Source organism: Artemia sp. Qi Xiang Cuo, chromosome 9, assembly GCF_049724085.1.
Source record: "Artemia sp. Qi Xiang Cuo chromosome 9, ASM4972408v1, whole genome shotgun sequence".
NCBI classification, from domain to species: Eukaryota; Metazoa; Arthropoda; class Branchiopoda; order Anostraca; family Artemiidae; genus Artemia; species Artemia sp. Qi Xiang Cuo.
In genome coordinates, this window is record NC_142802.1 from 72,787,127 (window position 1) to 72,814,736 (window position 27,610).

Consider the following 27,610-nt stretch of genomic DNA (forward strand, 5'->3'; position numbering starts at 1 on the left):
AGAGGTTTGGTGGTGATCATTGTGCTACCGAAGAGTGGCTCACACTGAGTCAGGGTCCACAATGTGCTACAGTCATAAACTATATTAATCCTAGCATCTTCCCAAATTTATATGCTAGTAACCGGTAGCGGATCAAGGGGGTGGTTTTAGGGGCACGCATCCCCGTAGAAGATCAAAATTTTCGCTAAAACAGGGCCGGAGGTTTGACAAACACCGACGGGGAGCCAAATTTGTATTTCCCTGAAACATTAGTTATGTGTCAAACCCTGTTAGTAAGTAATTAATCTATGAACCCCCCCCCCCAAAAAAAAACTGCATGGTTAAAAATTGTACACAGTATTCTGTAGCATGGCTACTCATCCTTGTTTGTTCTACTCAAAATAAAGAAAAAACTCAGCAGATTCAATTAAACTTTCTGCGCAATAAATGTTTGAGATTTTAATTAGTTTTTACTTTCTGTACGTATTTTATTTAGTTATGTTTTTAACACTATTGTAAATTGTTGCTTTGTTTCATTTGTTGAAGTATTTTTGCAATTTTGAGTAAGTATTGTATATACTCCTTGATTTTGAAAACAAATACATAAATAAAAATAAACAAACAAAATGCCATCGGCACCCGGGAGTCGCATTCAATACTACAGCTAGGAAACATAGATGTCCTTTCGAAGAAACAACATTGACACATAACTTTAGAACCACTTCCAGCCTAAACTATGGACTTTCAGAATCAGATTCCTGACACCAGCCTTATAATTATGATGCAGTAAATAGAAAAGAAGTGCCCGAAATCTTGACAGACAAAAAACCTCGAAGATTGGTTTAATGGATTCTGGTCAAGAAATCCGAGTTTGTTTCTCATGAGACCGGAATCAACCAGTTTAAGTAGTGCAAGTAGTTTCAATCAACATCCAGCTGTTTCTTGACAGACCAGAAGAAGGTTGTACGTGTACTTGAAAAACACTTTTACTGCTGAGGATATCTGCAACACTGATGAAATTATCAAGACAACAGTATGTAAGCCTCCCAATTCCAAGCTGAGAGGGAACAGAACAAAGTAGCAGGAAATGCAACCTCGACAGAAAGAGCTAGCAGTCGTATTTGCAACTGTTGCTGCAAGGAAGGTTACTACAACTGTTCTTCCGAATCCCAAGGAAATGTATCCGTATTGTATAAACCCGCTCTTGTTACAACTGATGAGAAAGAAAGCTATTTATTGCTGATCATCATAAATCTCGTATTGCTCTGAAAGCCCTCGACCTTGCAAGCGAAAATGAAATTGTTCTCCTTACCATCCCACTAAACACCAGTCATAAGCTAATACCGCTGAACGTCAGGATTTTCTATCAATTCACTGTTCAATAAAGTAAAGCCATAGACCACTGGACGGCGTGTGACCTCATTAAAACTGTCTCAATGTATGATATAGTGGGGTTGGTGGGAGCAGCACTTCCTTTGCCTTTCATTGCTTCAAAATGTTCAGTGTGTGTTTCTGAAACCTGGCATCTGGCCATTCGTTCCTCATGTTTTTAATGAAAATTTGTTGGGCTCTTTTGAAACAGACAGAGTGGATGCTTCCACTAGAAATGTAAAGCCAGTACCAACAGGAACGTTTAGAAGCTCTAGCAAAGAAACGCCAAAGAGTCAAACAACTTCTGAACCAACAAACACTGAAAAAACCTTTGTACTATTCCAAAAAACAAATCCTCCTCTCCCTGCTCACCTGCTTCAACTATTATGGCAGAGTAAGTGACACCATTCAGCAAGGAAGCAATCCTACCAAGTCCTACCAAGGAAGCGGAGAACAAGTGGAAGAAAGCATGGTTGGACAGAAATAACTTGCCAGCATCCCTTTGAAGGCTCATATTGAAACTGAGCTTATGAGGACAGCAATAAAAAGAAGAAAATTGCAAAGCAACCGACAATACAGAACAAATCAGAAGGTAGAAACGCATCTGTGAATGTATGTAAGTTGATAGCTTTTGAAGAAACTACGAGACACCAACAATAATTTAGTTTTTGATAGGAGGAATGACAATTCCCTGAATATAAAGCTGGATGTGCAAAATAAGTGATGAGATTCTTGTGTTTTTGAAACAGTTGGTCAGGGTTGTTTTATCAAAGTTATGTATAAGGAAAATCTGTCCCTAGTTCTAATCAAGCGAAAAAACAAGATTTTTCAAAAGTATTATCAGGATTGCAATAATTATGAGTTCAACAGATGGAAATGACTGGCCCAAGAAGACTCTATTATCTATCCTTCCAAAGGTAATAAGGAATCTAAACTTCCAAACACAATAAAGAAAATAAGAGCTCCACGAACTACAAAAAGAAATGCTTCTAGAGCTCCTCCTATTTTCTTTTGAAGACTGGTAGGTACACCCTATGTTGCATAGTGATTCATGATTCCCTATTTCTATTACCGATGATTCATTGTTCTCTGTATGAGTATGTTTTTTTTTCTTGATGAATAAATGTTGCATTCGAGTTTTTAAGCATGGCCATATTATAAGTACCCTTTTTTGGCTGAATGCACAAGTCCTGGTTTATGCTTATCCAGGTTGTGCATTGTGAACCATGGAGTGGAACCAGGGCCGGGGTCTGGGGGGGGCGAGGGGGGGGGGCAGTTGCACCCCCGAATAATGTAGAAAAAAAATATTATACATCCCCTGCCCTTTGACTATCCAGATATGCACCCCCTCTTGCCCCCCCCCTCCCCAATAAAAATGCTGCGGATTCGTCCCTGAGTGGAACCATGGAACCATCTTTTTTCCCCTTTTTTTTGTAGTAGATATTAGTTCTAAATCCGCTGAAGTTCAGATGGGAGCTCTTCTGTCTAGGTATATTCAGAAACTTAAAGGCCCAGCAAAGCAATTTTACTTTAATGATAATCAGCTTTTAAAAGAGGTGACCCATCATGGGCCATTCTTTCCTTTATAACCTTCCTGCACATAGTGGGGATTCCCGTTAATAATTCTAGAGAAATAAAATTATTTATCCAAGAAATACAGTTATTTGTATCCTCTCCGTCCAGCAAAAATTAACACAAACCCCCTCTCCCTCGCAGATTCAACCGATGTGAAGCAATGCAAAAAAAATATGGCCAATGGTTGGATATTCGACAATCTGGCTATCTCAAGGCATAGCCTTTTCTAAAAAGATACTTAAGCAGTTAAGTCACTTAACTAATAATTTGAAGTGTTTAATCTTGAATAATTTTAATATATCCATATTTCTGTGTGGCTTAGATTTATGGCAGTGTTTGTCTTTTGCTATAGCAATCACGATTATTTTGGGTATCCGGCTGACTGACCGTATTTCAAACAGTCAGCTGTACGAAAAGTGTGGTTCAGTTATGCTTTCTAAGGCTATAATGCGAGAAAGGCTGAGGTGGCTAGGGTGCGTTCTGCGGATGAAGGATTACAGATTGCCGAAGACTGTCCTTTTTGGCCAGGCGTCTAGGGCTAAACGGAAAGCAAGTCGTTCGCGGTTGAGGTGAGAGGATTTCGCAAAGAAAAATTTAAGAGATATGGGAACTTCCTGGGAGGGTGTAAAGAGGGAAGCTTTGAACAAATTAGGATGAAGGATGAGCGTGCGTAGCTGTGTTGGCCACAGGCGGCGTGGTACTTCAGTGAGTTGTTAGTAGTAGTAGTATAACAGTCAGGAAAGTTACAGTTTCTAGAGCTCCATGATGATGTATTTTTTCGCTTGTTTTCAGCTAATTTTTTACATATTCTTTATTTCCCAACAAGCCGAACGTTAAGCGTAAAACTACATAACTGCATAAGGAGGTGCTTTTCATTAAAAATTGAGTTCCTGGGTTTTCCCAATGCTTTAAACGTATTTGGTTATGCACCGCCGTACAAAAAGTGGGGTAGTATGATAGCAATGTTACTTGGCAATTCTGCTTTTGGAATTCTGTCGAGTTCTGCTACTGGCAGCTTTGGAACTTTTTCCATAACTGGTTCAGTAAGTTTGCACTTAACCAAGTTAAAGAATCAGATTTCACTTTTAGTGTCCTTGGTACAATAAACAAGTGGAGGGCCAAACAAACATGTCTTGGCATAGAATTGTTGCTTGACTTACATGTAAACGCTATTTTAAGGAGAAATGCAATTAGATTGCGAAAGTAAGTCCAATATAATTAAAGCACACTTTTTAACACGATAGTATAGAACAATAATCTCATTTTATTTCATTGAGGAGACATAATGTCATTTGGGGAAGCTTTCAAACATCTTAGCAATGAAATGATAAACTAGAAATGGGCTTATGTTCTTTAAAGTTTTAGTAGTGACGCTGTGCAGACATCGGTTCCTATGATAGAGCAGTAGAAGCAGCCTAAGATATATACAAGGGAGTGACTCAAAGGATAAAAAGTTAGCCTTTGAATCCTCTATATAAAAAAGAAAAAAAATTGAGTGCCTGCTTATGCATTTGACTATTAGCTTTATATTCTCTAATTTGATTGCACAGCTAAACTTTTCTTTTACATTTTATGAGAACTTTAGAAAAGATAGAGCCTTCTATTCTCAAAGACCACTTTAAATTCATGCTTTTAAGGCAAAAGGAGAAAATACAAGATTTGTTTCGAACTGAGCTTATCATCTTTAGAAGTTTTGATAATGACGAACAAAGAACCGGGGAGGTGGCTCCCGCTTTCCATCACCTGGTGTATATTCTAGACCGCTATGTGTAGCACACAGTTCCACCACACTTGGTACAGCTTTGGCACGCATAACTAGGTGCACATAACTTGCGAAAATGGACGTCCCCTCGGATCTTGGTTCCTATTTCAGGCAAAGATGTGAAAACACCAGAGCTGTATCCAGAAGGGAAGGGGTTTGACCCCCCCCCCCGCGGGAATGTTTGTCCAACTCGTAAAAACGGAAAAAAATGGAATATAAACAAAGTTATTTGTGTTTTATTTTTTGGACATTATTCCATTGTATTAATATTTTGTTGAAAAACGGGAATTAAAATCTCATTCATTTCAGCCAATCATCAATTAAGCCAGAGCCTTTTATCGTTGATTAATTTCATTCCTATAATACGATAAGACCGTGAACATATTTCTTAAAGTACACAGAACAACAAAATAACATAAAATATTATTAATAATAATATTGATATAATATTAAAACAATACAATAAAAATTTTTTTGCCCTCTAGACACATCTTAGGTCAATCCCGCCAAAATCGACATATAGAAGTTTCTTATTTTATATTTAGACATTTGAATTGGCATTTATATAATTATCAGCAATTATCATATGATTTTGTTTTGAGAATACCATAGCCAAAAGCATTCTTTAATTACATTGGCTCTTAACATGTGACGTTTCCTTTCTAGGTAACTCTATTCTTAGTAGCTTCTGAATGTAGGCTATATTAGAAAAGGAAACTTATTATACAGCTTCAATGGCCTTAAAAAAAAAACAGCCTTCATTATAGCTACAATACCGCTCAGACATCGGCTATTAAAGATAGTAAAAACCACAAAAGTTTTGCAGAGCAGAATCCATTAGTGGCCACAAAACGAATACAGCCCACCTACCTCGTTTGAATTTCTAGTACGATATTTCAAAATTTAGATCAATCAGGGTAGACAAAAATTTATCAAACGTGTCATTTTCGTTATGTGATCTATCTGATCCTCAGTGCTTCTATCTCTATCATCATAGCCAAACATTAAATTTCAAAATTTCTAAAGAAGAATTTGTAATCTGTTTCGAATTCCGCTTATTGCCTTTAAAAGTTTTAATAATAAACCCATAGAAGTATTATTATTAAATTTGTAAATCTATAAAATTATATATAATCTATATATAATCTGTCAAATTATAGATATATGAACAAACCACATGAGATTTGAAGAGCAGAATTCAGTAGCGGTCACATAGAAAGTCCAGCCGACCAAACTCGTTTGAATTTCTATCATGATATTTCAAGATTTAGATAAATCAGGGCGTAAAAAATTATCCATCATCATAGTACATCATCAAGTACTCTTCTTACCTGTTTCGAATTGCACTTATCCCCTTTTTTTTATTAATAAGCCACAGAAGTTTCGCAGTAGCGGTTACATAGAAAGTCCAGCCCCATCGAACTCGTTTGATTTTCTATCATGATGTTTCAGAATTTAGATCAATCTAAATTCTAAGAAATACATCACGCGTGCCATTTTCTTTATTTAATCTATCTAATCCTCTGTGCTTCTATCTTCTATCATCACAGCCATATATAAACTTCACAATTTCAAGCAAAGATCATTTGATCTATTTTGAACTGCACTTATCACTTTTAAAGGTTTTAATAATACAGTATGTGAAAAGACCTCGTTTTCTCTTTCAAATAAAATAAGAGGAAACTGAGAATGTTTCAAACTTCAGCTTATTTAGGCTCAACTTTGAATCCCAGTAGACTTTATAATTAAACATTAACCATCGCATCCTCTGTGCTTTTGTCTCCATTAAATTCATAATTCAAACTAAGGAAACATGTGATTTGTATTGAACTAGAATTTTCAGAAACAGATCATGACAACGAATTGTAAGTAAGGGGCGACTCGGCCCGATAGTAATCAGAAGTCTAAACAAAGAAATTTTGATAAGGACTATTACATCGGAAGAATTAGCAGTTTATACTGATTTCAAATATATAAAATTTAAGTGCAAAGAAGTTTAAAGTTACCTATCGAAAACAACGAGCCTTGGAAAATTTGTCTGATTTTTGAAAAAGGGATGAACATCCCCAAAAAGTCAAGCGATCTTAATAAAAATCAAACCACTGCATTCAGTATATCAGCGAACCCTTCTCTGCGGGGTTTTAAGCTCCTATCTACAAAATGTGGAATTTTGTATTTTTTGCTAGAAGGATACGTATTTGTTTATTAATTTTTTATTCCCAGAGGTGATCATATCGAGCCGATAGTCCAAGAAGATCAGTAGAGGGTTCATTAGAACGGAAATTGGAAGTTCTAGTGCTCTTTTTAAGTGAACAAAAACACTTATGTGAGCGGCTAGCCTCCCTACTCACACCCCCCTTTCCCCTAAAGACACCCGATCGAAATTTTGAGATAGCCATTTGGTTCAGGACATTTGAAAGGTCCAATAACCATGCCTCTGGGGATGACATTAACCTCTACGGCCGCCGGGCGAAGGATTGTAAGGTATGTAATTCGCCCACTGTTTACATATAGTTTTTTGGTTGTTAGTTTTCAGGGGGGAGGGGGTCTGCGGGGGTGTATTTTACTCGGGGTGAATTTTCCGTGGGGAGTAAAGTTTCCAGGGGGAATTCTTAAGATGAAATCTCAAACAGGGGGGGGGGGGATTTCCTGGCATGATTTGAAAAAAGAACAGAAATTAAATTAAAAACAAGATTTTTTGAATGAAAGTAAGAAGCATTACTAAAACATAAAACGAACAGAAATAATTCCATATACAAGGGGGGCTGCTCCTTCCTCATGCCTCGCTCTTTAAGCCGGATCAATTCTTTTAGAACGACTCCTGAAACAAAAGGGCCGTTGAATTTCAATAAGAAGCATTTTTAAAGAACTTAGACTTTAGCAGATGAGAGCGAGGGATGAGGGATGATAATTTTTGTTTGTTTTAAGTTTTAATGTTGCTCCTTACTTTCAGTTGAAAGACTTTTTTTTACCTAATTCCTCTAAAAGGTGCAAACTTGGTTTTTTAAAATGAAAATTGGCGTACTACCACTTTCAGGATTAAAAAAATGATCTGTCGACTATGGAAAAATTCATTTAGGTCTTAATTTTAGAAGAACATTTTTCATGTGAATGATGTCTCACAAATACTTGGAATAGGCCGAGTTATAATACATTTTGCTGAAGGTAAGTGTCTATGCTAAATCTTATCTTATTAAAAGAACAATTATTATTATAATTTATTTATCTGTAAATTTTTTTTAAGACGGCACTATGTGTTTTCTTCGGAAAATACTGCCATTATCTGCTGTAAAAAAACGATCTTGATTGGTCACGACTTTGATGAAATTCGTTTAGGGCCTTAGTTTTGGAAAGAAAATCATTTTTCTGATGAATGACGTCACCAATACTTGGTTAAGTCATAGTATAATACATTTTTTGATTGAAGATGAGTGCCTGTGCTAAATATTTTAAAAGGCCCATTACAATTTAATTTGATTGTCGACAGTATAGAACTACTAATTGATATATATGTGTAAAAAGGCTTGCTGAATAAAGTAAAATAAAAACTGAAGTCGTTTGCAAAAGAGATAAACAAAAAACTGTCTTTCTTTTCAGCCAGCGAAGCTCGGTTCCCTGGTACTCGAGTATATACTAAGACCTCATTTTTTTTTTTTTATATATATATTTCAAATAAAAGGAAGGAAGTATAGAATGTGTCAACGTCACCAATGACGTCACCAATACTTGGTTAAGTTATGGTATATTTATTTTTTGAATCGTTTGCAAAAGAGATAAACAAAAAACTGTCTTTCTTTTCAGCCAGCGAAGCTCGGTTCCCTGGTACTCGAGTATATACTAAGACCTCATTTAAAGAATTTTTTTTTTATTTCAAATAAAAGGAAGGAAGCATAGAATGTGTCAACCTTGGGCTCGCTTAGGCTCAACGCTGAATCCCAGCTGATTTGATGGCAATTAACTAAGCATGGCTAATTGATTAATCAAAAAAAATTGTTAAATTCTCTGTTCCAGCTTAATTGCTGTCATAGTTAATTCTAACACTGAGGAAACATCTTATACTCTCATTGGGATAATTAAAAACAAGTGCTAGTCTGAAAATCTGATCCATGAAATTTAAACCAGCATCTATCTCATCCTTTATATTTCTATCCCCATTAAATTTACAATTCAAACCAAGAAAACATGTGATGTATTTTGAACTGCGCTTTTCGCCTTTAAAAGTTTTAAGAGTAGAGTATGTGCCAAGACCCCCTTTTTTATTTCAAACAAAAAGAGAGGAAGCAGAGATTGTTTCAAACTTCGGGTCAATGTTGAATCCCAGCTGATTTGATGACAATTAACTAAGATGACTAATTAACTAATCAAAGGGAATTGCTGAATTCTCTGTTCCAAGTTAAATGTTGCCGCAGTTAGTTCTAACTCAGAGGAAACAGCTTTATACTTTCTTTGGAGTAATTGAAACAAATACCAGAAATGCTCCTAAAAATCATGTCCAGTGGCGGTTCTAGGCGTAGGAAGAGGGGGAGGGGGTCTGCCCCCTAGTTTTATGATAATTTTTTTTTATATTTTTACACTTCTATGGTATAAATTCCACCCCTCCCCCCCACCGTATGAGGCCTGAAAATCGCTACTGGTCATGTCCAAGACCCTTTAATCTTCTTTCCCAATAAGTTATACAAATTCTATAGACTGCTATCTATATTTTCAAAAGAAGCACAGCCCTATGTTCCCACTGATGCGATTTCACACTAAAATGACCTATTTTGCGTGATCCGTCAAATTTCCTCCGTTTTTTTCTCCAAGCATACGTCAGAATGGTTAAACTGCTGCGTTGAAATATTTCTTCTGAGGAGTTGAAAATCGTATCTATTTTTCTGACTTGAAACCTTTTTAGAACCACATATTGCAAGTAACTGAGAAAAATAATCATATTTATCAAAAATGTTCCATTAATATTTGACAAAGAACAGAAGGGTTATATCCTTTTAATCCCAGCAATTAATCCTCAAGGCCTGGAGGGGTATTTCTAAAGAAATAATTAATTAGCATAGCATAGGCTAATTCAGGTTAGCTCTTTAAATATTTTTCTTGGCTTCTCCAACTTCATTTAGCCTATTCTTATGCATATGCTGTTTAAATATCTCGTAATATTGTTTGCGCTTCAACGGCTGAAGTGAGCCGTTTTTGTGTGAAAATTTTTTGCGATTTTCCTGTATCTGCTATCCATGAGTCGTTTTCATTAAAAAAAACAACAAAAAACACATCAATGGGCACCAAGGTAAAAGGATTTTGCCATTAAAGTTCACCAGAATCGCAGACGATCTAAAAAAATGTGTCATTTCTTCGCTCATATCCGTCTTCTTCGTTGGATACTGCCAGTCAATTTTGTTGCACGAGACACAAACAGATTTTTGGCTCCTTGAGGTTGTTCTCGGAAATCAGTTTACGAAAAAAAAAATTTAAGCACAACAAGAAGATCTGGAAATGTTTAATCTCATGATAACGATTTGGCCTTCTGTTTTCGTTTTTTCCCTAGTCTCGTCGCTATGTTATACGAGGCAACGCTATAGCGTTGCGATAGCCATGTTATTTAACGTAGTTGATTTCCAGATAGAAATTATGTTTTTGAGGAGGACAATCCCCCCACAGCGGTAAGGTTAAGGTATGCAAGTTATGCCCTTGGAGCGCATAAAGTTCTTATAGAAAGCTTTGTCGTAGGAACTTCAAAAAGGACTCATTCGATTGGAAATTCAAAGGGCTTGTGTCCTTTTTAATTCACACACACTTTTCACACTCATTTTCCCAAATACATCCAACCAAAATTTGAGATAGCCATTTTGTTCAACCTGGTTGAAAGTTCTGGAAATTATATCTTTGGGCAGGACAATCTCCCCAGTCTTCAGGGCAAGGGTTGTAAGTTATGCCCTGGGGGCATATACGGTTCTTATGGAAGGAATGCTCTTATAAACTTCCGAGAGGGCTCATTTCATTGGAAATTGAAAGTTCTAGTTCACTTTTTGAGCGTCAAAAGATATTGGAGGGCAACTAGCCCCCTCCCCACGTCATTTTTTCTCAAATGCATGTGATAAAAATTTTGAGATAGCTATTTTGTTAAATATAGTTCTTAGATCATATAACAAAAACTCCGGTGTCGACAAAACCCCCCAGGGGCCGGAAGCACTTAGTATGGTCGTCACATAAACTTCAGAGGGGGCTCATTCGATTGGAAATCGAGAGTTCTAGTGCCCTTATCAAGGGTTAAAAGTAATTGGAAGGCAACTAACACCACTTCCATGCCCACCATTTCCCCAAACACATCCAATCAAAATTTCAAGATAGCCATTTTGTTCTACGTAGTTCATTTCCAAATAGAAATTATGTTTTTGAGGAGGACACTCCCCCCACAGCCCTCAGGGCAAGGGTTTTAATTTATGCCCTGGGGGCATATAAGCTTTTTATAGAAAGATTTATCGTAGAAACTTCAAAAAGGGCTCATTCGATTGGAAATTCAAAGGGATAGTGCCCTTTTTAATAGTCGATAGTTATTGGAGGGTAACTAACCCCCCTCTCACGCCCACCTTTTCCCCAAACACGTCCAATCAAAATTCTGAGATAGCCATTTTGTTCAACATAGTTTAAAATTCTGGAAATTAGATATTCGAGGATGACACCCCCCACCCCCACAGCCCTCAGGGCAAGGGTTTTAAGTTATTCCCTGGGGGCATATAAGGTTTTTATATAAAACGTTGTCGTAGAAACTTCAAAAAGGGCTCATTCGATTGGAAATTTAAATGGCTAGTGCCCTTTTTAATCGTCGAAAGTGATTGGAACGCAACTAACACCCTTTTGACGCCCACCATTTCCCCAAACACATCCAATCAAAATTTTGAGATAACCATTTTGTTCAACGTAGTTGAAAGTTCTGGAAATTATATCTTTGAGCAGGACACTCCCTCCACAGTCTTCAGGGCATAGGTTATAAGTTATGCCCTGGAGGCATATAGGGTTCTTAATTCAGGAATGTTGGTATAAACTTTACAGAGGGCTCATTTGATTGGAAATTGAAAGTTCTAGTTCACTTTTTAAGCGTCAAAAGATATCGGAGGGTAACCAGCCCCCACGCCATTTTTTCCCAAATGCATCCGATAAAAATTTTCAGATAGCTATTTTTTTAAAAATAGTTCCAAGATCTTAAAACAAAAACTCCGGCGTCGACACAGCCCCCCAGGGCCCGGGGGCTGGCGTTGTAAGTTATGCTCAGGGGGCATATATGGTTCATATGGAAGTTATGCTTGTATAGACTTCAAAGAGGGCTCATTTGATTGGAAAGTGAAAGTTCTAGTTCACTTTTCAAGAGTCAAAAGAGATTGGAGACCCCCCTCCCTCCACGCCCTTTTTTTCTCAAACCCATCTGATAAAAGCTTTAAGATAGCCATTAAAAAAAATATATAGTTCTAAGACTATGTAACGAAAATTCCGGGGTCGACACAGCCCCCCAGGGCCCGAGGGCAGGCGTTGTAAGTTATGCCCTGGGGGAATATATGGTTCTTATGGAAGGGATGCTCGTAAAGCTTCAGAGGGCTCATTTGATTGGAAATTGTAAGTTTTAGTTCAGTTTTTGAGAGTCAAAAGAGATTGGAGGGAAACTAGCCCCCCCACGCCCATTTTTTCCCAAATGCATCCGATACAAATTTTGAGATAGCCATTTTTTTAAATACTTAAAAAGCCCGGTACCAAAAACTCCGGTGTCGAAACCATCCCCCTGGGCTTGGACGGCAGGCGATGTAAGCTATTTCTTGGGACTGTATTCCTTATGAAAGGGATGCTCGTATAAATTTCAGAAAGGGCTGATTTGATTTGACATTATAATTTTCTAGTTCCTTTTATCAGAATAAATAAAATCAGAGGGCAACTAACCCCTCCTGTCCTCCATGCCGTTGGGTCTATCGGATGGATAAACCCACCCGTAAAAATTTAAGGTGACAGTTTTGTTAAAAATAGTTCAAACATCAGATTTTAAGACTCCAGGGTCGACACCCCCCCCCCCAGGGCCCAATGAAAGGCGTTGTAAGTTATACTCTGGGGCTATATATGCTTCTTATAGAAGGGATGCTCGTATAAACTTCAGAGAGGGCTCATTTGATTGAAAATAGAAAGTTCTAGTTCACTTCTAAAGAGTCAAAAGAGACCGATGGGAAATTAGCCCCCCCCCCCGCCCTTTTTCCCCAAATCCATTCTAAAAAAAATTGAGATACAACAAGTAATAATATAAATGAATAAATAGATCTTAAAGGGAGCAATGCTTAAATTGAATATGAAAATCAAGCTTAAAACGAAAAAAAATATTTTGCTGAATAAATCAAGCAAGATTGAAACAAACAAACATCTATGCAAACAAAGATTTGGGTGTTGCCTCCTTTTCTCACTATGAAAGTCTAAAACCTAATGTGTAATTGGCGCTTCATTAAAGACTATGTACGTCTCGAACAGTCATTGAAAGTATAAAAAACAACAAGTTTAATATTTGATATATAATATATTAATTGTTGTAGTGAAACTATATTCGTCTTGAACAACTTTTGAAAGAACTAATAAATTAAACTGAAATCTCATCAGTTCAAAATTTACTATAATTTTAATTTTCAATATTAAGTACAACATAAAGTATTTGTAATAAAATTGGTTTTCAGTTAAGCGCCAATGAAACTTTTACAGTGAGAGAAGGTGGTGATACCCAAACTCTTGTTTGTAGTGATTTTTGTTCGTTTCAAGCTTGATTTGCATATTCGATTTAACTTTCCCCCATTTTAAGGTTTATTTATTCATTTACATTAATATCTATTGCATGTTTGTTTGTATTGATTGTTTATTTAATTTCTGTTCGTTTTGAGTTTCATTTATACTTCAATAGCACAATGTTTTATTTCGTTTTAAGCTTGATTTTCCTATTCAATCTAAGCATTACTCCCTTTAAGATCTATTTATTCATTTATATTATTACTTGTTGTATGTTTTTCGCTATAATTGTTTATTTAATTTCTGTTCGATTTGGGTTTCATTTATTCTTTAATTTGTTTTGAGTTTGAATTTTAACAGGTATGTGTATCTGCTGAGCTTAAGTTTAAAATGGCATTTACTTTTCTTTGAAAAACTTATTTTTCGTAAAGCTTTTTTTAATTAACCTCAGAAAGTGATGGCCCTATTTCATCAAAATTAGTACATCTAGTGCCTTTTTGTGTTTGAATATACTATGCAAAGTGGCAGTGGCGGATCCAGGGGGGGGGGGGCGATGCCTCCCCCCCCCTCTGGCGTAGTCTAAAGTAGTGTAATTTACTTAATTAACCCAAGTTTGCGTTGATTAAACTTGTTCCTTACGCAAGTTTATCGGATCAACCTGTTTTGCCCCCCCCTAACATTTTTTTATCGGATCAACCTGTTGTGCGCCCCCCCCCCCCAAAAAAAATTTCCTGGATCCGCCCCTACAAAGTGGGGATGTCACAATGTCGCTCATAGGAATAAAAAATAATCATAGCTGAATTACCCGCTTCGTCGGGAAAATTATCAAAAAGTAATGTCCGCAAGTTTCTTGTAAAGTTTGACAGGGGGTTGCTTACTTTCAGAAATCGTGTACACCAGGTCACGGTAGAAGTATGCAACGCGTGGTGGGGCAACTGGCGGTCCGAGATTTGTACCAACTGCCAGAGAGTAGCCCACCCCACAAGCTTGATAGACTTACATCCATGAAACTGCAAGTTATGATTTATCTAGTAGACAATCCTTAGTTCAACGCCAATCTTCCCAGGGAATGATTAAGGCAAAAATATTTCCCTATTTTCCAGTTTCAAAAGTTTGAACACCTTCCTATCGGGAAACACGCCCAAACTAATCAAGAAATATTACCACATTATCAAAACGACTCAAAAACCGCTCAGTTCTGCTGCTAACTTGAATAATACAATGAGCAGTAACTAGTAATCCAGGTATATGAGGTTCAGTCCTTCGATCTTCTTTCTTCACATTACCAGTTTATGAGTCTCATTTATTATCGAATTAGGCTACACCTTACATTGCTTTCAAGGAAATACATTGACGCGAGAAGACAAATAAATCTACCTTGATCACAGTCTTTTGAGCATTTCGTAGGAGGAAAAAGTTTACTAGGTTCTCGTAAATACGTTTCCTTTTTTATGTCTACTACGTGCCTAAAAAAGATCTAAGAATTTCGAAGAGGCGGCCAGGATAAATGTTTCCAAAGGGAATTAAATGAAAACTGTTTTTTAGAAGGGAATTTCGCTCTTTTATCGTTCATAAGGCAAAGGAACACTATCTTTAACCCATCCCGGTGTTTGTTTGTTTTTATGTGGAGGGGCAAGACACAAGAATTTTCCTAAGCGAAGAATATAAAAAAGCAAATTTTAAAACGTTTTTAGGAAATAACTAATTTTTTGACAGCTTTACACAATCTTTAAATTATAGTAGGAATGCAACCCCAACCCTCACTCAAATGGCATACCCAGGAGGTCAATGGCTACTTATTTCTCCACATAATACTTTTTTACACATTTCAGACAACCTTAGTGTGACTGGAAGGCGAGCTGGTACTATCTGTAACAATGCAGCTATATCTCAGTAATCCTAAATTGAACAGTTACAAGTTATGAGTTCGTGAGGTAACAAGAGGAGTTGGCCGGTTTCAGGTGCTATTCCTCCCAAAAAGCAAAATATTTCGTAAAAATACATACTTTTCGATTATTCAATAACTACCAAGAAAAGTTGTCATAGGGGTGACGAAACTAGACTTGGTAAATATATCTTCGATGTTCAAGCTTGCTAAATCTATATTTAGATTATAATCAAGAATTCAAGATGTCATTTAGCGGGATCAGGCCCATACGAAGGAAACTTCGTTAGCGAAGGACAAATTCAAGAAAAAGAAGAGAGACCCTGAACATTATGCAAACCATCATATGAAATTATGTAAACAATTGCAGATATGACGGAACTTCCCAATATCCATGCTTACTTGCCGGGGACAAAATGCCTCTTGCAAATTAGATTTGGCAAGGGATAGCTTTGGTGGCTTGGCTGGCAAAATCTTGTTGAGCAGTTGACAGGAAACTGGATTTTAAGCTTTTTAATATTTTATTTTACAAAAAGGCATTTAATATCCAAATTTACGTCAAGGTGCTCAAATACTAAATGAGATAATATTTACTATAAGTAATGGACGAACAACATTAAAGCTCACCTTGAGATGTCTTTTCCCATTCAATCATGATCTGAAAACAAACCCAACCTTGGGATCTTTTTCGTTTCTTATCTCCTTTTGTCACATTTTTCAATTCCACTTTCCACGTATTCTACGTAGGCTATATAACCCTTAATATTAAAAATTTCCAAGGCAGTATAAAAGTGCCCAACCAGGACCAAATAACTGCCACTCATTACCTCCGTATCCTTGTGGTGCCCAAATCGCCCTTACTTCTGAAAGAGTTGCTGGTCATATTTCGTTCTCAATTAGACCAGTTTAACGGGAAAACTAAAGGAGCAATACAAGAAATTCGCTCGACAACATCAAGATTATTCAAGAACGTATACTCGGGATATCATGTTCAAAATTTTAGGATTTTAAAAACTAATTTGGATTTTGACATTTTTTCGGTACTTGCTAAATATCCCGAAAACACTCAAGTTCCTGATCAGTTTGATGTTAGTAAAACCGGTTTATCTGTCTGCATTCAGTTATAATTAGCTTAGTCTCAGTGAGAAAAACTACGATGCATGTATATTTTAATTAAATATTTAATATATAGAGGTGATTTGGCTAGATTAGGTATTTAATATAATGTGTTCTGGCCGGCCTGCTTTCCATAATTTTCTTCTGTAATTTCCATAATTTTGTTACTAAAGTACTATATTCTATCATATTTTGGTAAATTTCATTAGGATTATCCTGACTTTATTTCTTGGGCGTTTTCGGAATATTTAACAAGTACCTTTTTTCAAATTTAAAAAATACATCTTAGGAATTTGACAAATAATTTGAGTGAAAATCAGTAATGGTAATTATGAACTTTATGTAAAATACAACAGTGTTGCCAATTTTAACAATAGAGACCAACTTCTTTACATGCCAAAATTGGATAGCAGACACCGGACCTTACTTAATTTCCATATAGGAATTAAAGAGGGGACTTTCGAATGGATGAACCCTTTATTCAAGATTAGTTAGGCTTAAATTAGTTTGAAGCAAAACAGACGGGCATGGGGATGGTTGAAAGGCTGTCCCCCTTGGACTAGGGAAGCAAAACCATAAAAGATTGTACAGTCAGATACCACTTCCTTTAATGGAATTGCCCTTTTTCCATTAGATGATAAGCATGCGTGCAGGCTCAGAAAAAAGAGGATGACAATATTTCAATAATAGCAATTCTTCTGAATGACCTAACCCTACAAAGATTAAACTGTCCTATAGAAGCACTTATAAACAGAACTGAACCGGGTAAAACTAACGAGATACCCATGTATCAAAGAAATTAACTGTGGTCAGTCCAGTAGCATTCTGGCACTTCGTGTTGATAACGTTCAATTGTAATTCCGTAGAAAAGCAACCAGGATCGTTGAACGGTTCTACATATCCCTGCTATGAAAAAAAATCTGCTTTAGCAACAATATGCGACGGTCAGTCGATCTACATCTAAAGTATTAATTAGAAAATTATTTATACCTGAGAAGATTATTCCAGGACTTTCTACGAGAGCTAAGTCATAGTCATAAGACCCGAGAAGAAAAAAATAACCAAAAGAGACAATTCAAATATTTCTTCGAATGTACCATAGGTCCAGCCCCTACAGAGTTTGAATCAGAAAATTTGTCCAAGAGGAGCGAGGTCTAAAACCTAAAACCATCCAGGACACCATTTATAGGTAATTGTAGGAGGGGGGTCTTTAAAAACAACCAAAGGGTAGGATTCCCCCTGCTCACCTCTATGTTCAGGTCTGAAAATGAAAATCTAGTGACGGTCCAATGCCTATTCTGACAGATAGAAATTTTATCAGCTAAGAAAAGGGTTTCCATTTTGTCTCTGGTTACTTTTTTTCTTTAGATTTCAATAAAACCTAACAGCTAAGCAAGTTATATGATATTAAAATGACAAATAAATAAATATCTTGCTTCTTCTTCTCAGAATCACAGACTGTGCTAACAGTGCTAATACTAGATCTCTTGCTTCTTCTTCTCAGGATCACAGAACGTTCTAACCGTGCTAGCAATTAAATCTATTGCTTCTTCCTCTTTTACTCGGAATCACAGACCGTACTAATACATCCGCTCCTTCTTTTTCTAACTCAGGACCACAGACCATGCTAACATGACTATAAATAGGGAATCTAATTCTAAGATTGGCTGTAAGACTTGGTGGCTAAGAAACATACCTTAATTGTGCCTTCGCCTCTCCCTTCTCCCGACGGAAAAATTATTTAGGTCCTCACCCCCCCCCCCCTGATCTGTACTAGTGGAAACCACTTCGCAGTAAAGATATACACGCTTATTTTCCGTGTATCTTCATAAAACATCATTTTGAAGGAATTCCCTTCAATGCCAAACATAGATTTTGCACGGAAAATATATTTATTTTAATTAAAATGTATCTTATTTCGTTTCTCTTTTTCGTTCACATGACGAGAACCGCTCTTTCATAGATTTCAGCTAAGACGAGACACATGTTGAAAGTAAAAAGGCTCGTGTATCTTTAATAGAACTTGTAAACCTCATAAAAAGCTTGTGAAGTAACGCGGGTAATAATATCTATAATAGCATTAGAGTCAATATGATACATGATAAACCTGTAATTTATAGGCTTCAGAATAATGTGTGGAAGCCACAAAAGCTATATGCTTTTGACACATTTAGTCATGTTCGAAAAAGTAAAATTCCTTGTACAAAACAATATCTACCATGTTCTAATCTAATTGTCGTCAGTATATTTATTCATTTACTACATAATCAAAAGAGGAGTTGAATACGTAAATATATATGGATATTTTTACCAGAATAAAAATTAAGCCCTAACAGGTACATGTGCAGAGATTTCGGATTTCGGGGGAGGAAGGGTAGAGCCCCCTTCCTCCGTCCTCCCCCCTTCCTAAGTCCCTGACATATAGTGTATACCAGAACCAAAAAAATCAAAATAAGACTGAAAATAGAAGATTGAACTGTATATAGACTACAGATTACAGGGGTAAAACTCCCTCCCTCGCCCAAAAACTCTTTTTACAAAAGTCAAATTTTTTAACAGTGGTAATCTCGGAAGCCCCCCCCCCCTTAGCTTTTGCGTTCTTAAAAAAAAAAAAAAAAAAAAAAAATTATGGAGAATGTCGATAGCCTATACGTTCCCCGGGTTCCAGAACCAAGAACAACCAATGTGATTATTAATATATAGCTGGAAATTCAATTGAAATAGAACTGTAAATAGAAGGTTGGACTGTATATAGTTTACTGGGGTAAAGTTCCCTCCCTTGGGCCCATTTTTTTTTTTTTTTACAAATTCAATTTTCAGGATAGGCGGGGAGGACGTGCCCTTCGTCTCCAATTACTTTCCAAATAGTATATATTCATTGCCTCATCTTATTAACTGTAGAAAGTGCAGCAGCTTTTAGCCCCCTTTCAGTTTTAGTGTTAAGATTCCTCGAGCCTTCCCTCCCTCAAAAAATGCTCAGAAGAGTTTGAAAACATGTACCTCATATTCCACGGCCAAGAACAACCGCTAAGACCAGTAATATAATTTTAACTATAACTTAGATAGCTTGAAACCAGCTATGATTTTCCTTGTTCTTTTTTTACAGCATTATTAACAACGCCAAATAGCTATCTATTTAATATGCCACTAATCCTCACTATATAATTTTCACAGCTTTCTGACATCGTGATTACAACTTCTTTTGAGAATGTACACCGTAGATGGTTTATTTAGGACATACTTTAAGATAAGCTATTTAGCATAAATAATCAAATTTATTCATTTGTTTTGAATTACTTTCAGCTAAGGTGTTTTCAGAAAGTTAATTCCATAGCTACAAAAGTTTGAAAATTATGGGGCAGAATTAGAGCAGAGGATAGAAGTAGAAATTTTAAGTTGTAAACAAGTGACCTTTCTAGAATAAACGAGAGCCCGAAAAGTGTCTATTGCATTTCGTGACGCTCATGCTTTTGTTTAAGTTTTCTCTTACGAGACCCCCCCCCCCATACTATAGAGGAAAATCCTTAGTTTTTAAAACAGTCTTTTTGTTACTTTTTAAGGATATTCATATTTTGCTACTCACGAGACCCAGGGGACCTCCAAGATTAACGGCCCCCACCCCACCGTCTGTCCTTTATGCAGTACTACATTGTTCATCTGATCGCCAAGAAACATTAAGAACTTGTTGAGTACACTCTAGCGAAGGTTTAAGGCATAATCCTCCCCCCAAGCTATCTTAATTTTTTGCGCTGATGAAATCAGAGACCCCAAAGCACAAATAATTCACAACTATTTTTGATAAAACTATTCACATTTTCTGAATATTTAATTAACAGATTATATAGTTATGATTACTGCCATCTAACACACTTCCGGAACTATAAAATTTCTTTTTCAGTAATTTGGTATTCAATAATACTTTAAAATTTAAGAACACAATCTTTATTTTACATGTAGAGAAAATTTTCCACAGGGAAGGGGCGTCAGGGGAGGGGGTATTTTCCATATTAAAATGAATTTGTTTTAAGTATCCTTTTCCGACCTTTTGCATATGTAATCGAAATAAATTAATTACATCATTTTTATAAATGTAGGGAAAAGGTTATTCAGTCTGGAATTAACAATATTGCCCAAAGGATAACATTTGAAAAAAAATAATGTTCTTGTTTATCAATTCAGTGCATTATCGCGTTTTTCGATTTATGACTTGATTCCCCAATGAAAGGGAATTTTCCAAATACTTTTAAATTAAAAAATGTGATCGGTATTAATATGAGGGGAAATTTTTCCAACAATTTTGTGTATTGAAAAGAATATTTAAATATTGCTGACCGGTCAGATTCGCAGGGTGAGAGGGGGAGGGGTCTTTGGGCTAGAAACCTTAAAATCATGAGATTCTCACTATTTTCTATGTAATCACTTAGTCTTTTAAAAAGTCAAGATTTTTTTCTCGAATTCAGATCCCTAAAAAAAATTTGCTCCCTCCCCCCCCCCCCCCAAAAAAAAAGAGAAATTCAATCTGTTCTTACATATTATTATTATTGTGTCGGACAATTATCAAACCAAAATTTTGGTTAAGACTAATAGAAAGCATCCAAAAGAAAATTTACAAATAATTAGAGACAAACCTCGCTTTTTCCTTTGGAAATGCAGCTATTTGGATTTGAAGGTTCCAGAATTAACGAATCTTCCTGGAAAAAGAAAATAAAACGTCTCAAATTATAAGCAAAATAAATTTTGTGTTTAATAAAAAGTAAAAAAAAAAACTTAGTAAACCAGGTTACCAAGTCAAACTTTTTAGGAAAATTGAACATAAGATATTCTTACAAAATCATTAAAACGGTAGAAATATATTTGGAACAAACAAAGTTTTTTTTCCCTCTTCTACACATTTTTCCTCGTTAATTCGAGAAAAGATTTGGTGTCTCGCTATTCGGTGTCATATAACTTTTAGCTTATTTGTTGTCGTTTTTCATACACGTTGATTTTTTTAGATTTGGCGTCAGATACTACTAAAAACTCCGTAACTGCAAACAAGGCACTGTTCATTAAAAACTGAATTAGGATTTTTCGTAATTTCTTTTTAAGATAGTTCGTATACTCTCATCAAACTAATTAAAAAAAAAACTTTGTAGACCGGTTTACCAAGTCAAACTTTTTCGAAAAATTGAGAAAAGATAACCCTCCAAAAGCAGTAAAACGACAAAGATATATTTGGATACAATTGGTTTTCCAAAGTTTCTATTTGAAGTTTGCAGAACGTTTTTTTTTGTTCTCCATGCCAAAAAGAGCTGTGTGCCAAACTACTCAATTTCAATCACGCCAAACTACCAAATCCGGCTCCAAATCCTTTTTAGCACGACATATCTTATAGTCAAGGAATCTTTTCCAGTGCTGTTTTGCAAGCTGAACTAAAAAATGTCGTGACCTTAGAGCGAAATTTTCCTACTGGTCCAAAACTCTTTCCGAGAAAAACACAATTGAGGATTCTGAACACTACTTTTGGAATACTCCTAACGCTATTGGAATTACATCAGCTTTATTTTTTTTGGTCGTTAACGATAGTGAAAAAAAAAAAGAATACGGCATTAGACTGTACAGTGAAAGCCACTGTATATACATTTATACAGCACAATCATTCCCTATCTCAACCAGATGTTTTTAGAAATTACAAGTCGGTTTCAAAGTAACATTTCAAAGTCTCGAGTTGGTTTCAAAGGCATTTTGAGAAAGTTTCTGCCAAAATATGTATTCCAGGGTAATATAAGCTGAATTGTTGATGGACGAGGATATGGGCGGAACTGTAGTAGCCAAATATTACTGAATCGTGATTATACTATATAGAATTTAAATACAGTGGTGAAAACAAACAAGCGGGATGAGGTAATCAGGCTCATAAGACAATTTCACGCTGATTAGGATAAAACCGAATCTTTTATTGCTAAGCAGCAGGGGGTCATACAAACTCCCCACATAGACCATTCAAAAGAGCGGAAAAAATTATACTGATTGGAGATATCCAAACTACGTTTTTTTTTTATTGAATAAGATAATTTCACTAAAAGGTCACCATGCAATGAGACTTTTCTAGCACGCAAGGTTTCTCCATTACTATCCATAAAAAGACCAAAATTTTAATTAAGAAAAATGTATATATTCAAAATTAGCACTTAGAAAAACCAGTTAGAACACAGTTAACGCAGTTAGAAACAACTGCGTTGGAAAACAGAAAAAAACTAAGCATCAGTTTTTAAAAGCTGAAAAAATTCATTCCAGCGAATTGTTTACCAGCCTTGGATCTTTTCACAATCCATATTAAAAATTTTCAGCTTATTTTGTTTAGGTTCTTTTAGGGCCTGAATATCCAATTTATTAATTAAATGAAAATAGAATATGGAATAAACGGAATGAGAATGAACTCAAAGTAAAACAAAATAGAATAAATTCATTCGAGTGAAGTGAATTGTTAGTCAGTCTTTACTGGACCTTTTCACAGTCCATGCAAAAAATTGTCAACTTCTTCAATGCGTTCTACTACTTTCGAGGGAGGGTAAATGCAGTCTGAGGTAGTCTTACGACGGTATTAACAAAGGAAAAGTATTAGATTCTTTAATTAAGAAGTCAAGTTTTATTAGGGATATCCAATTTATTAACGAAATGAAAATACAGTATGGAACAAACTGAACCAGAATGAACGAAAAGAGAATAAGTGGAAATAGAATAACTTCATTCCAGTGCAGTGAATTGTCGGACTTTTCCCAGTCCATACAAAAAATCATCAAGTTCTTTAACGCGTTACACTGCTTTGGAGGAAGGATAAACGCAGTCTAAGGTAAGCTTATTAGAGATGTAGGGGAACTGTAATTACTTCCCTAATAGAAAAGTACCAGGTTCTTTTATTCAAAAGTCAACTTCTAAGGAGCTGAATGGGTAATTTATTAACGTCGAAATTAGAGGACACAGAATAAGGGATCCTAGGAAAAGAGAGATAACAAAGACTCTGAAGGGATCCTCTAGTGATACTTGGTGAAACTCAATAGAAAGTTATTATTAAGTCAATGTTTATTTGACATTTGTCTGAAATTGATAAAACAAACAATTTAGGGAAAGAGAACGGACTTATTATTTTAAAATTTAATCATGAGCATTGACATACCTCATGTTTATTTCGACAAGAAATGACGAAAAGAAGAGAGCCTTCCTTTTTCGAGCAAATAATTGTCCGGTTACAAAAAAAATAATGAGTAAATATTAGGCATCGTACTCCTTTCACGACCTTTCTGTTGAACATTCATTTTATTTCGATAATTATTCACGTACATCTAAAGTGAGATAACTCTTGTGAAGAGTTAGAAGTTGTGATAACTTAGTTGCGGAAATTAGAAATAGCGTGAGATCAGAATTTGCTTTGAAGTATCTTGGCCCTTCCCCATGGAATTCGCTTCCTGTGAGTGTTAAGGTGGTTGAGCGCCTTCCATAGTTTAAAAATACATAGAGTATTTCTTGTTTTTTTTGGGGGGGAATGAAGTGGGGATGAGTGTGTAATAGGGCTGGAGAGAAGCGGGGGTGGAAGGGGTGGGGGTGGTTGGGTTTGTATTTTGATGGTGGTTGTTGCCCTGGAGGTGTGTGAGAGAAGGTTATTTTTTTTTATTAGCTTAGGATGTTTCTAAGAATGATTATGTAGGTAATCGCTATGCGTTAGCAAAAAATACATTTTTTTTTCCTACCGTAGAGATTAATATTTGTAATAGTTTATATTTTGTGTTTATTATGTTAAATAAAAATTAAAAAAGTAAAAAATGTACGTAAGGGCTCGCCTAGTTCGCCCTTTTTCAGGTTTATGATTATAATTATTGAATTGGAGACAGAAACAGCATCTATGTATTTGTGGTTTTTCTCTTACACAACTTATTGATTTGTAAAAAGTTTGTTTCTCGAATGTAAGAAAAGGGCATGATTGTTGAAAAAGATTCAATGTTCACAATCAACTGCTTAAGTTTTGACTTCAGGCACGTAAACAGAAAATTATTTGCATTGGGGAGGGATCAAACTTCAGAAAACAAAACGAACCACAGGTAAATTATATGGACAATATAAGAGATATGGTAAAACTATCTAACCAAAACTTTCTATTTTTTCTGTAGTAGGAGAGGTAAGGGTTTGAGTCCCAAGTTCCAGTGCATGCTTGTCTTAATTTTCTTTTAATTCTAGCATGAAATGGTCAGCATTACGTCAATTAAAGGCATGAAAAAGTATACATATATATATATATATATATATATATATATATATATATATATATATATATATATATATATATATATATATATATATATAAAACAAAAAAAAACACTGGTCTTTTATCCACAGCCTAAATCAAACACTTAACAAGACAATGAATTATCAAATCTATTGGGCCTAAACCACCCTTTCGTGGATCCTGACCGGAAAAACATAAGTACAGAATATCGGGCGTATGCAACCGAAAACTTAAAACCCGAGCGTTTTTTCCAATTTTTTTTTTCAATTTTACCCAGCGTTTCTTAGAGGTATATAGGTGTATTGAGCGGCAAAAAAAAAAAAAATAAAAAAAAAAAAAAACGCTCGGTAAAACAAACATTGACGGTAGCAATAGAACCGTCCTAAGTGTTTCTTTTGACCTGTGGCTTATACTTATTACTTTGAAAAAAAAAAAAAAAAAAAAAAAAAAAAAAGAAAGAAAAAAAAAAACGCTCGGTAAAACAAACATTGACGGTAGCAATAGAGCCGTCCTAAGTGTTGCTTTTGATCTGTGGCTTATGCTTATTACTTTTGGTACATTAACTGTCAAGGTATTATAAAGGGCCTTTGGTGGCTCAAACCTCGTCAGCTCGAGTTTCATCAATCATAAAACTATCAATAATTTCTCTGGCGCTGCACTCAACAAATTAATCATTTATTTTTAAGCCTACTATCAAGTCTTTTTTTATGGTCATCATAAAAGGAGGTTGAAGTGAGGAGAATTGATGGAAACCAAAGGCATAAGAAAAAGACTTATTTATTTCATTCAATTAACAGCTTGTTTTTTAACTGGACAATTTCAGTCTCGCTTCAGCGGGGGATCCCGTGCTGAAGTTTCATAATTCAAAAGCCCGTTTGGAATAACAAATATATTTGGGCCTATCATTAGCGACAAATAAATAGTCAATAGAAAAAGAGTAGCAAACTAAGAAATTAATTAGAAAACCATACAGGTAGAGTCATAAAACGACACCTTGGGACGACGATTTGGGCCTAAACCTCCTCCCAGTAGCCACCACACAGGAAAAAACAAGGTCAGGAAATACCCAGGTCAGGAAGGTCAGGGGATAGCATGTCAGGTAAGACATGCTATCTAACGCGAAAAGAAAAAAAGATTTAGATTTATTTTCGGTCTATAACTTGTTAGTTTTGGATCTATCACTGTCAATATTAGGCCTATATCATCGGATGTATCGAGTCTAGTCAGTTCGAGTTTCTCAGTAATGAAACCGTTCCACAATTTCTTTATTGTTACATACGTTTCCCCCCTACAGTTATTACGAAAAGAAAATAAGAGTTTAATGAATTCGTGAATACTGATAGTACACAATTTTTCTATTCAATAAACAACTTATTCCTTAACAGGAAAACTTCATTCTCGTACCTCAAAGACCGGTGGAAATCCAAATATACGTATGCCAATAACTGTTTCAACTCGTTTGGCAACATATACACAGTCTACAGAAAAATGGGTACTCCTATGTTAAACGGACTATTTTATATACTGCAATGCAAACCAGTCACGAAATAGACCAACGCGCGTGATGAAAAACAGGTTTACGTTGGCTTGTGGGATATAAACTTAACTGTATATTTAAACTGTTGTTTTTTGGGGTGTAGGGGGGGGGAGAGGTACCTAGGTTAGGTTAGGTTACGTAATAATACATGCTATGCTTTACCTCCCAGCCCCCTAATGTGCAAATATATAGCCCAAATTTGTTATATATTCATCCTATTTTATTTTATTTCCGTAGCATTAGCCAAACTAGCAGTATATAAAACAGTCCGGTTAACATAGGAGTACCGAAAAATGCTGATAAAATAAACTAAAGAAAAAAAGAAATTGAAAAAAGAAGCCCTCTCCTGTATCATTGCAAAATGATAAATGTTGACCACAATTTCGGCCTAAGCCACTCATTTCGTCGGCCCCGACAGGAAAAACACTGGCAAAGATTATTTGACAAATGAAACCAAAAGTTGACGCAATTTTCGGTCAGTAAGTTACTATTTTTGGGTACTTGACTGTCAATATATTACAATTGGGGGCTTGAAACCTCATTTAATTTGAGTTTTCCAAATCATACAGCGGTATCGTAATTTTTTTTTTTTTTTACCACTACATATAACGTTTCCCTTATATAGTTATTATAAAAGGAAAATGAACGGGAAGAGAATTGACAAAACTGACAAAAAAACTTTCTTATTTCATTCTCATTTCAGCAAGGTATCGCACATTGAAGTTTCAAATACACTTACTGGCACCAGTATTTCAACCCGCTTGGTGACAGATATTATAGAGCAAATAGAAAAAATTCAGTAAATTAAAAATTAATTAGAAAACCAGGGTAGTGAAGTTACTTGAACTTTCTTATTTTCTAGAATGCTATTTTTTATTTCCGCGTTTCTAAACATTATTCTCACTACAGTCTAGAATCCTATGTTGAAGTTTCATACCTCAGAGCCCGTTGGACCTCCAAATATGCGCGTGGGCAGCCGAAGTCTGCATAGTAGGCAAAGGAAAAAAAATGCTGATAAACTAGAAAATTGATTAAATAACCATCGTAACAGGCTAAAGCTACAAAATGGTGATCGTTATGTTATAATTCAGTTTTTCCTAGTTATATAAGGAAAAATCCATTTTCTCATCATATTTTTAATTTCCTTCTCACTTCTAAACACGATTCTCAGTTCGGCTAGGGACCCTGTGTTGAAATACTTCAAAGCCCATTGGAATTCCAAGTGTATGTGGGAAGTACTGTTTTAGTCCATTTGACCCCACATACAAAGTGAATAGAAAAAATGCCCGAAAACGATAAAATTGATTAGAGAACCATCTACAAAATGGTGATCGTTTTACCACAATCCAGATTTTTTTTTCTAGCTATAAAAGAAAACGGTCTTACGTC

The 27,610-nt window shown here is 35.7% G+C and overlaps 1 protein-coding gene across 3 annotated transcripts in view; it reads right to left on the minus strand.

Moving 5' to 3' along the window:
• Window positions 1–27,610, minus strand: part of Sema2a (Semaphorin 2a) — a 508,917-nt gene that overhangs the window by 127,457 nt on the left and 353,850 nt on the right. For all 3 annotated transcript variants that reach the window (XM_089094861.1, XM_089094860.1, XM_089094859.1), the window contains one exon: window positions 21,053–21,115. In XM_089094861.1, the coding sequence (XP_088950987.1) occupies window positions 21,053–21,115 (63 nt within the window). The remainder of the gene's footprint in view (window positions 1–21,052; window positions 21,116–27,610) is intronic.